At 38.4% G+C, this 12,144-nt stretch overlaps 1 protein-coding gene across 1 annotated transcript; it reads left to right on the forward strand.

Annotated features, from left to right (window-relative positions):
* Nucleotides 1-8,880: 8,880 nt before the first annotated feature.
* On the forward strand, nt 8,881-11,881 carry kiss1 (kisspeptin). The gene is made up of 2 exons (NM_001162859.1): nt 8,881-9,102; nt 11,397-11,881. The coding sequence occupies exons 1-2, from the start codon at nt 9,027-9,029 to the stop codon at nt 11,708-11,710; spliced, it is 390 nt and encodes a 129-aa protein (NP_001156331.1). The 5' UTR covers nt 8,881-9,026; the 3' UTR covers nt 11,711-11,881.
* Nucleotides 11,882-12,144: the final 263 nt, after the last annotated feature.

Raw genomic sequence — 12,144 nt, forward strand, 5'->3', positions numbered from 1 at the left:
CCAACATGTCACCTTGAGTCATGAAGTGGCTGCATTGAGGGTTGAGCTACAGACCCTCCACCAAAGGCAGGCAGCTCAGCACCAGGAGCGGCTAGCAAGTAATGAGCGGTTCCGGAATACTCTGCTGGCAGTTCTGGGGCATGCACTGCATGCACCTGGCTCTGCCTCTGCCGGGTCTGCTGAAGGGTCACTGCCTGGGCCCTCTTTTGCACCTCAACCACCACCTCCAAGTCCTGAGCCCAGGGCAAGGGGGCATGGCAGAGGCCGCAGAAGAGGGTCTCACCCTGCCTGTGGGCCTGGAAAAAGTGCAAGTAGGTCTCCGATCTGAGTCCCTACTTTCGTCTTGCAGCCTTTTGTAGAAAGACCTCTACATGAAATTGCTCTCTGGCCATGAACTTTTTTCATGTATCTCTTCAGGACTCACACTATCCGCTACATGACCTGACAGGACTTAGCACCAAACAAGTAGTACCATTGTTCACAATCTTGCTCAACCAAAGCCGAATTTTCCTCACTGAGGGGCACCATAATAATACCTTGTGGTGCCCTCCCCAATACCATCTGGGAAGCACTTAGAACATCATATAAGTAATGCTCTAACATCTATATTGTGTGTTTGCCCATTGAGAGTTTGTGCCACGATAACATCTTGTGGCACCCTCCTTAATACCATCTGGGAAGCACTTGGAACATCAAAGTGCATTTGCTCTAACATAAATATTGGGCATTTCCTCAAATACAAATTTGGCCATGCCTGTGTATTGGCCTACTTAAACACACACTAATGATGCAATTCTAACATCCTTAAAAAAAAAAAGGACATTTGTGTTGTACTGACATACAGAAACATATAGAAACATGCCTCCTTCTCCCGCGTTGTATGACTGACTAAAAAGGGGTATCTCATTAAGCTTCTTATTCTCTGCTGTGCAGTCTAATGTGCAGAAGAAACAACTATATGCTTTTCAGGTTCTGTATGTCATTACTATGCAGTTTATTGCAAGTATGGTTTATATATCCTCCTGGTATATTGTTCCCAGTGGGCAGCTTTACAAAGTCCTCCTTTCCCTTTGCTTTCCAAAATGCAAGTCACTAATGTCTACAAGGGTAATTGAATGTTGTACTACTATGCACTAATGCTGTGTGGCTGTCAAAAGCCTAAGTCAAGAGACCAGCCCTAGGCATTCAGCCAGCTGTGTAAATTCCTCCTCCTCCTGGTATATTGTTCCCGGTGGGTAGCTTTACAAAGTCCTCCTTTCCCTTTGCTTTCCAAAATGCAAGTCACTAATTCCTACAAGGGTAATTGAATGTTGTACTACTATGCAAGGGCCTAAGACAAGAGGCCAGCACTTACCTCATGTATCTGTGACTGCTTTCCCAAAGCGATCCAGATATGTTTACAAATGTGATAATTGTTAAATATTGTTTATCATGTCTTGTAATTTTGTTAACATAATGTTTCTATTGCCTGGCTGTAGGGGCACAACAAGTGTCATGCAATAAGTGCTTTGCGGCAAACATGTAACCCTTTCTTAGCCTTGGTCCCTTAGGGGTCAACCATGGCTGTTATAACCTAAAAAGCATGCTGAAACTGGGTTTCTAATGCCCCCTAGGCCTACAGTAACTATTTATATTTCTTGTGGAAATGTTCAAATGTTTGTTTTGTTTTAAAAAACATCTATACACCTTGCTGGATGTTTAAAGTATTGATTTGATATTTATTATGACTTTGTCATTAAAAAGACAAGTTCAAAATGGTTTTTGGTTACTTTATTTTGCTTGATCATCATCATTTTCTAGATCAATTTAGTTCTGAAAGGCAAGAAGGTGTAAAGGTGAAGTTATTGCTCCAATCAGTAAGGGGCCATTGATTGGAGGAAACACAGGCAATGGGATTTCACACAGCTGGCCAAGAGTCGCATCCTTCTGAGACTCAGCAGCAAACAGCAGTCTCAGCAGCGTGCAGTCTTCTCCTACTGTAAGCCAAGTGAGGGAAATTTCCTAAAATAACAATTATTCAATTAACCCAAAAAAATTGTGTTTTTTTTTACCCTTGAATAGCATTTAATTTTTGTTTAATCAGTCACTTACCCAGTATTTGTGGGTCCCCTTACAACAGCGCTCTTAGTCCAAGCATAAGAGGTTGTCAACTTCATAGGGATTAGGGAATCATCTGGGGTGGTCCCATGGATCCTGGCAGGGTGTCTAGTTGGTGTTGTCATTCAGAATGCATTTTGCTTTTTTTAGGCTGAAAGTAAAAATATTTTTCTGTAACAATCAGTAATATATTTGTTTCTTAACCCTTTTAGTGCCACAGGACATAGAATATACGTCCTGTGTATCAAAGTACCTTAGTGCCACAGGAAGTAGATTCTACATCCTGCTGCACTTCCGGCTCTGGGAGCAGAGAAGCGGCTTTTCAAGCCGCTCCTTCGCTCCCCGCTCGTTCCCCAGCCTCTAGACAACAGTCAGAGGGGGGAATAAGTGGCCCCTGGGGCGCGATCGCCCAGGGGCCCCATAGCAAAAGCCTAGCACGTGCATTCTACATCCACTCCCCCTCTGCTCTCTGCCCCCCCCTCTGCACCGCCTACTCATGATGGTCTGCAGCTGGTGTGTGACATCTCTCCTGGTCTGTCTTCAATCTTCAGCCCAGGTAGGTGCCAAATACACACACAAACACACAATCACACACTTATAACATTAGTACACACTTATACTTACACTTACACACACATGCATTTTTTTTGGGGGGGGTTGGGGGTTTTCACACATTCACAGCACTTACAGCACTCACACTTACTTGCACACACACATGCACACAAAACACATTTTACCTAATGTACACACACACTTACGTAATTTTTTTTTTATTGCATCGTTTTTATTCTTGCCTGAAAAAAATGTTTTATTGCCATTGCGGATAGCGTGTTCGCTAACCGCACTGCGCAATACCTTTTGTGTATTATTTTGGTGTTTCTACTACATTTTGGTGCATTTTTGGGTATTTTATTGCATTTTTAGGCATTTTATTGCATTTTCAGTTATGCATAGTTGTTGTTCGCTTGACTTTGTCTGTAAAACTTATTTGCCCAAGCCAAAATACTCAAACTGTTATTCTGACTGCAGATATTATTAGGCAAAAAAATGATTTTAGTGATTTTTTTTTTTATTATCAATTTTATTGCTTTTTACATTGTTCTTTGTTACTTGTCTTTGCACATGGACATTTTGTCTGCTGTATTGCAATTTGGCATCCTTTGTACCCCACATAGTTTGGTAAATCTATGCATATTGGGCATCAAACTGTTCAGTAGACCCCCGGCGTTCATATTTACAGTGTCTTATGTTGATACATTACTAAATGTGGGGTACATAATGGGGCAACATGCAAGCTTTGTGACAATTTTCAGAAATGTCACAAAAACCGATCTGTTTAGTATAGCTTTGTAGTTTGGTAGTTTGCAGTAGAAAGTTTTATTTACCCATTTTTTTGTCAGAATGTGTACTTTCGGAAAATATATGGTTTTCTAGGGTCTTCTTACTGTTAGGGGGTCTTATGGGACATAATACACATACCGGGTGCAAAAATTGCATGAGCCGGAGCATCTTATGTGAAAATTCATATGCACTATTTTTACTTGTGTGCCCCTGTACACCACATAGTTTGGTAAATCTATGCATATAGGGCATCAAACTGTTCAGTAGACCCCTGGCGTTCATATTTAGAATGTTTTATGTTGATACGCTAGAAAATGTGGGGGTACATAATGGGGTAAAATGCAAGCTTTGTGACAGTTTTCAGAAAAGTCATAAAAACCGTTCTGTTTAGAATAGCTTTGTAGTTTGGTAGTTTGCAGTAGAAAGTTGAATTTACCCATTTTTGTTTTGTCAGAATGTGTACTTTCGGAAAATGTATAGTTTTCTAGGGTCTCCATACTGTTAGGGGGTCTTATGGCATATAATGTACATGCCGGTAGCTTATATTGCAGCGTATACACTTTGTATGCACTAACTTACTTTTGGGGTCTCTAAATGCCAGATACCATCGGTGATCCTATGCACAATGGACATCAAACTGTTCAGTCGACCCTTGGCTTTCATATTTAGGGTGTGTTTTCTTGGTACCTAATGGTATGTGGGATATAAGGTGCTTGAAACTGGAAGATTGTGTGATTTTCAGGTATTTCATCAAAACCGGCAATTTTGGGAAAGCGTTGCGACTCTGTAGTTTGGAGTAGAAAGACATGGGTACCAATTTTGAATTCGCCCAAGTGTGTACTTTCCAAAAATTTATGGTTTTGGGGGGGTCAATGTATTTTTTTGTGTTTTTACCCCACAGAAAATGCAGTAAACGTGTTGAATTTTCAGTAGCTAAAGAGATCTCTAGGGCTATTTGTATGTACTAACTTTCTTTTGGGGTCTATAAATTCCAGATACATTGGTGATCCTATGCACAGTGGGCATCAAACTGTTCAGCGGACCCTTGGCTTTCATACTTAGGATGTATTTTCTTGGTACCTAATGTTATATGGGAGATATGATGCTTGAAAGTGGAAGATTTTAGGTGATTTTTTAGAATTTTCTAAATTCAGTAAAGCATTGCCGTTCGGTACTTAGGAGTTGGAAGACATAGTTACCCATTTCAGATTCATCAGAATGTGTACTTTTCAAAAATATATGATTTCCTGGGGTAAACCTAATGTTCCAGGATTTTTGCCTTTGGAATCTAAAGTATGCCGTATTCTGCTGTAATGCTTTGAAAATTTGGTAATTTACTGCTGAGAGTTTTTGATCTATAGAAGTCAGAAATCTCAATAAAACTATACATATCAGGTATTGGCACATTCGGGAGACATGAGGCTTTCCAAATCAGTTGAATTTTTGTCCATAAAATAAAATATATTTCTGGTATAAATCCCTATATCATGAAAAATACCATTTTTTCTTTTTTTTTTATTTCAAACTTTAAATCTTGTTCCAGAAGTGGAAATACACAAAAACTCAGGCAGATTTGGAAAGCTCAGGTTCTCCTGAAAAAAAAACAATATATAGTTTGCCTACCTAAACTTAACCCTTCACCCAGTAAAAAAACAAGGCGTGCGGAGACCAAATTAAAAACCTGCAGAATGGCAGCACGGCTCAGGAGGTACATCCGCACCATCTCATCATCAGACAGCTCGTTAAGGGAAGGGATAGCTCTCCAGAATTGACGAGGCTGTCTGATCCTAGCAAGCGGCAAAGGAACAGGGGGCTCCAGTTGCCGCTCCTCCTCTGCCCTTTCCTGCAAACCTCTAATTACTGCAAGCAGTACGGGAACCAATATGTCATGTTCCATGTTTTGCCAAACTGAAGTGAGTTATTGGGAAGGGTTTTATACCTTTGGCAGTCTTTAACCAGCAAGCTGTGCAGTCTTTAACTCTTTCCTGTTTCTTTATCTGAAAAGCTAAGGACAGCCTGTAAATGACTATTTTTTCCCTAAACACACAAACTACTCAACTTCCCCTTGAAAGGCATGTATTATAGGAAAATCCCTCTTTGGTTTAATTTCTCCTTGAAAGACATGATCACACCCAAGGGGCACTTGTTCCCCACCTTTCCTCATGGGCTAGGGGCTGGAGAATGAGAGGAGAGTGAAGAAGCATCTTTAAAAGTGCTCCTCTGCTCCCAGACCTGGAAGTGCATTAGAATGTGGAATCTACAATCTGTGGCACTTAAGGTGTTAAACAGAAATCTGCTTTATTATCAACACTTTGTTTATATTACATGGGAGAGACACAAAAAATGTTTCAGGCCTTGGTACTTCAAGCCTAGCTTCTCAACCTGTTAAATCACTGCTAAAATAGACACCTATAACATTAATCACCTACAGCAACAACATAAACAACCAAAAATTATCTACTCTTATATACATGCCCCCCTGGTTTTCTTAGATAGATGGCTGATCCTTCAATATCTTGTAAATGTATTACCTTCTTATGAGCCCTGGACACCCTGACTAAATTTTTAACCTTTAAAAAGGTCAAAATCACTTTTTCATAGGTTAGTGCCCATCTTAAGGTGGCCATAAACATTAAGATCTGCTTGTTTGGTGAGGTTGCCAGAGGCAGGCCAAGGCAGCTGGAGCCCTAGGCAAAACACATGATGCAAATAACCTTCTGTTAGAGAAAGCCTGCTGCATAATAAAGTAACCCACAGTCTGCCAGAGTTACAGTGAGCCTCACAAGCTTACTTTGACTATAAATTATGCTTCAAGACTCTTTAAGAATATATTAGGATTCCCTGTGTTATCTATTATGTAACATCAATTAAAACTTTTGTAATTGAGAGCTATTTATTGGAAACAGATCTCCAGAAATCAACCAGCTGGACCTAAGCTGTTTAAACTGGAAAAACTGATTTGGCTGTTAAAATATACTTAAAGACAATATTAAACAATTTCACAGGTATAAGTATTATTTTTATATATAGTCAGTTTTATTTATATTTAATTTTATATAGACTACATGGGAAGGGGTATGGGAGTAAAATAGTGTTACTGGGGTCGAGTATAGAGATATTACTTCACAGCACAGAAAAATAAATAAGAGCTTTTACAGCCAAACAGGTGACTCTGCCCTCAAGGCCAGGATACAAGTGACTAAGGCTAGCTTGGGAAGAGAAACCATCCAAGTCAGGGGGGCTGTACTGGGGAATTGGCATAAACAGAATTTTATTCTCTCTCAATAGAAATATAATAGTTTTGGTATGATCTGAATGCACACACACATATCTTGATAGGGGTTGGGCTTTCAAGTGCTGATGTCATAAAATGTTAGCATAAAAGTCAGTGTTTGGTAGTAAAACAGATTCAGGTATGAGAGAGCAGCTTAAGAAAAGGAATAGTGACTAACAGAATAGTACCTGGAGCACTGACACAAAGTGGAGAAGATTTATTGTTGAAAAGGTGGGTTTTTTAATTAAGGTAAGTAACTATCAAATTTGGGAATTGCGGCAAACAGGTGAAAGATGTGTATGGGTTAGAATCAAGTATAATAAAAGTAGGTAGAAACTAGGTATTCTAGGTTAGACAGAGGTAACAATTTAATTGTAGAAACTGACATTGATAATATAACTGAGGCACTTACAGATGAGATATACGGAGAGTGCTTTTGAGTAAAAATACCACAAGGGAACACACTAGCTAATAGATATTACTTTGTGATTTGCACAAAGCATTTGCTAATTATATGCATTAGGGTAAGGCAAGAGTGTACTAGAGACTTTGGTAAAAGTGGAATTCATTTTAAAATTAGGTTTACTTTATCCTGTTGCTTAAACACAGGCAATAAGATTGTTATAGAAATTAACTGTCCTAGTGCTGAACACTTTTCTAAAGTATTTTAAAAAAGACAGACACTTTTTCTTCTCACATATACATATACATCATTGTGCTTTTATTTTAGCAAATGAGGCATGAATAGTGGTCAATATCTAAGTCAGTAATTATTGCTCTACACCTTGCAACATGGAAAGTTAAAAATGTAAAAGGATGCAATAATGTTGCAATACGCAGTATTATTCCTTTTTATTTACAATAAAATAACATAAATGGGACACACTTGTGCTCCCACCTTAGTGAGGGCCAGTCCTACTACATAAGCAAAAGGAAAATGGGACAGGGCAACCCAGGATTAGAAAGGCATACATTCCATTTATTGCACACTAAGAAAGAAGAGCAATGTTCCAGGGATCAGAAGTCATTCTTGTTTTAGGACTTTTTATCTAGGCATATGTTTTCACAGGTGTTTTTTCTTGCATTTTTCATGCATCATAGCAAAGCAGAATATGATAAATGGGTTATCTGTGGAATTGTGTGTTCTACAATAGATACCTGGCATATAAGATAACATACACATACACACACACACATATAGATATAGATATATATAGATATAACCTACAGTTTGGTCATTTTCCTATTGACCAAACTGTAAATGATATCCTTATAAATAGTGCATTCCTCTGTCAGACATGCCTCTGTCGGGCATGCCAAACCATCTTCTGACCTGCTGCTGCCTCCCCCCCCCCCCAACTACCAACTCCTCCACTATTCCTCTCTTGTTTAACACTGTGGTCTGTGGCAGTCAAAAAAGATGACAGCACAGGGGAACAGGAATGCATGTGGAATTGTGTGGGAGATCACAGAGGCTAAATGGAAACAATGGAAGCAGTAAAGGTATAAACGGAGCACAGGAAGAAGTGACAGAAAACATGATGTTAAGCAGGAGAGAGCAAAGTTCAAAGAAATGGAAAGCAGCAGAGGTAAATTAATTGGTGATGAATGGGTGAATGGGTGGATGGAAGGGAGGGAGGATGTAAGAGAGAGGATGAGGGGGCAGGTTTGTTGTCAAACATGAGCAAAAACAGTTAATTTAAAACTAATGCTGTAACATGAAATATTAATAATAGCTGTAGATTCCTATGAATATGTCAATAAGTAATCATAATACGTTCTTATTAAAATATAAAAATAAGTCCCTATAAGATATAAAGAGGTTATATAAAGATATAAAAACATTATATAACCTTGTAACTCTTCCATGCCCAGACTGACAATCTGTAGGTTGTGGCAAATGCAAGATGGGCTGCTGTAAAATGCAATAGACAGCCACTATTTAGTGGTTGTCAGGTTTGTTTTAGCTGTTCTGGCTGAAGTACCTAGAGATAACTAGCACGCTATAAGGTAAGAAGAACCAGTATAACCTGTAATGATGCATCAATTTATCTGGATTTTCACAAATTTAAGAAAGTATATAGAATACTATTACTAATTGTGTTGGATAGAAGGATTAACTAATTATCTTATTAAGACATTAAAATGAACTCAACATTCCTATAAAACCATAGAATATTCTAACATGAAAAATAAAAGAAGTTACAGTAACTCACAATAGCTACTTATTTCTTTTTTAACAGTAGAATCTATTTCTGTCTGATTTTCTGTAGGCTGAAAATATACGCTATTTTTGTGGCCAACAAAGATAATTATGTCCAGTTTGTGTCTGTTCTTGTTTTTGCTGGGAATTCATTTGGGAAGGTCTGACCACACAGCCAAAAATACAGGTATTTTCAATAATCCCAATCATTGCTTACAGTGATTATGTTCTATTCAGCTTTAAATGATTTTATGATTTTAAGATTTAGATCATAGACTAGTTGAAATCATGGATTTCTGCCACTACATAAAAAATAAACTACTTAAAGTACATTTCATTGTGAATAATGAAAATGTTAATTTTAAGTATTTAATCAATCAGTATTTATAAATAAAAATGTTCCCCCTGTCAGCAGCTTCTCTCCAGTTACATGTTTACCAGGACCCCATTCTTTGCCTTCTCCCTCTGCAGACAGGGGTCTGCTCCCCTTATGGTTATGTCACTGTGTACACAAGCTACACATTTTGAAGCCTGTGTACACAGTTAAAGTGGCATTATTCACAATGGAGTGAGCTCTTTGTGTGTATAATCATAGATGCTGTCTTTCAATATATGATTTTTAGAAGTCTCTTGATTACTGGATGCTTGTGATCACCGTATTGACTGCTGTATTCTCACAGTTCTTTAATGGAGAACAGCAGCGGTCACAATGACTTTTCCCAACTGTTCCCCATTTATTAAAATGAAAAACAAAATGTGTATGAAAGATAATCATGCTATAAGGGAATGCTCTCTTTCTGTTCTAAAGTATTTACTGACTGTCATGTGAATAGCATAGGCATCCTTTTTACTTTCTAATAGAAGGACACTTCTCCCTATTAGAACACTGCAGGTGACAAAAGTTTTTTTTTTATGATTGTTGTACAATAACAATGAACTCGCTATAGTGCTTTATATGCTATATATTGACATACACTCATGCATTTGTTTTATAAAATATTATGTAATAAAATGTCCAAATAGTATCCCAAAAAAATAATCACTTTACTTTTCTGCAAAATCTTACTGGGTAATTAGGAAGAGATTTATAAAAGTTTGAAAATTATTCTTATTTTTTTCTGATCAAGTACTGTGTTTGAAAAGTGTCAAAGCATTTTTTTTTTAAATATTTTATTTATATTTTATACTTATCATTTATAGTGTAAAATTTCTCACATAAATTCCTGAGAACAGTTTTATTTCTGACTTAAATGGTAAAGTAAATTGAGACTTCTAGACTTGGATGGATGATACAACAAATTCTATTTAAACAATCAATAGTGTATCGCTGTAGTTTTTGCTATGGAAAAGTCTGATACCAAAGGTCATTTGAGGTGAAAGGGTAAAGTTTATTGGACACATACATACGTCTGAGCAAAAGATAGTCAGAACAACAGAACAAAGACAGCTCTGGGTTTTTATAGACTTTGTAACATGGTAGCATACAACATAATTAAATATGAGTATGGGTATTTAAACAAATAACTGTTCTTATGCCACAACGGGTGGAACAGCCCTCAAGGCCAAACCAAGGCTAGCTTGAGAACAGCATCCACAAAAATTGGACCCGCATCTGACCCTAACCCGCCCTCTCCCAACCCACGCCCGACACGGCGCGCTGCTCTGTGGATATTTCTATACCCGCGCTCGACCCGCCCATCTCTGACACCATGAATGTCCTGTAGGCACTCTTGTAGGCAGAAGTGGGGTGCAGTTAAGTTGTGGGTGGGAAGGGTGTCAGGAAGAGCTCGGCCAAACCGACCCGCGACCCGAGGAAATTAAGTGTGTGGCAGTGCGAACACGCCCACGGGTATCAGGCCGGCACGCACATCACTAGCAACCATCTAAGTCAGGGGCGACGGTGCCTGCAAATGGGCTCTAAACATTAACACAGTACATAGGTGTTAAGACCCGCTTTAGAGTTTTAATTCCATTCACAACATCCTTCATGGACCACTGAAGGGGGGTCATTGGAAAACTGTCTACACAGAATTTTTTTTCTTTCTTAGTTTCATCTTTCCAATTTTTCTTTAATCTAGATGACCTATCAGCTGAATACTGACTACTTCAGCTAGACACTTGTGGTAAGTGTCTAGCTGAAGTAGTTGAAGACTTAAGCGTAATAGCTTAGAGTCTTTTTAAATAATTTCTTTTTAACTTAGTTTTAGCTTGGTACTGTAAGGTAATGTATGGATAAAGGGCAAAAAATAAAGTGGCAGAAATGTGAACAGCAAGTTATTGTGACATTTTTTGCCTAAAATTACATTGTTGAAAATTGTGTTAAATTGGCAAAAAAGTTTCCCACCTAAACAAATTCACACTTGTTTTGGCACACTGATAGAACAGTTCAGGGACAAAATGATTTTTATATTGTGTCAATGGTATTGCCTTGGATTGTGATAGTTTAAAGGGAATACATGACAATATGTTACTTTTATACAGATGAGCTATACAGCCAAGTACCCGGAAAAAGTCAGTGGCTTGGTTCCTTGCTGTGTCCTGAAAAGGTGCCTACTACACGGAGGGCAGAACAGATGCCTGTACTTTCTCTATTATGCCGCAGAAAGAAATCACTTTCTACTGGACATCCCTGGTCTACAGATTCCCTACTGCCTAGCCGATCTATTTCTGCACCTGAAGGGGAATTTTTGGTTCAAAGAGAAAAAGATCTCTCTACCTACAACTGGAACTCTTTTGGCCTCAGATACGGCAAGAGAGGATCTGGGTCTGAAAATTCAAAGACAAAGGTCTGGTAGTTCCAAGCAAAAAAGCAAAAGATCTGTGATCAAATCTGTGCAAATTGAGATACCTTGTACTGACTAACATTGGTTTCTTAGAACTCATAAAGGAGATGAACAAAGATTCATTTTATTGGAAATACCATTGTGGATTGTATACACTCACGAATAAAGCTCAGTCTTTGCACTAATTGCTATTTTCCTATTTAAATAGCATTATACATGCAAACATATTATAAAATATATTTTTCTTAAAGATATGACTGACGAATAGTGCAAATCTGTGGTTGCCTAGCAACCCATGTACACAATATCCGTGGCTCTTTAAACATGATAAAGAAGTGTTCATACGTTTATTGGGTATAGGCTATAGGAAAATAAAATAGAGCGCAAAGTCATAGAGGTGCCGACAGCCAGAGAGGAGGAACAAGAAGCAGGAAGGGGGCGGGGGA

This window comes from Xenopus tropicalis, chromosome 2, assembly GCF_000004195.4.
Source record: "Xenopus tropicalis strain Nigerian chromosome 2, UCB_Xtro_10.0, whole genome shotgun sequence".
Lineage (NCBI taxonomy): Eukaryota > Metazoa > Chordata > Amphibia > Anura > Pipidae > Xenopus > Xenopus tropicalis.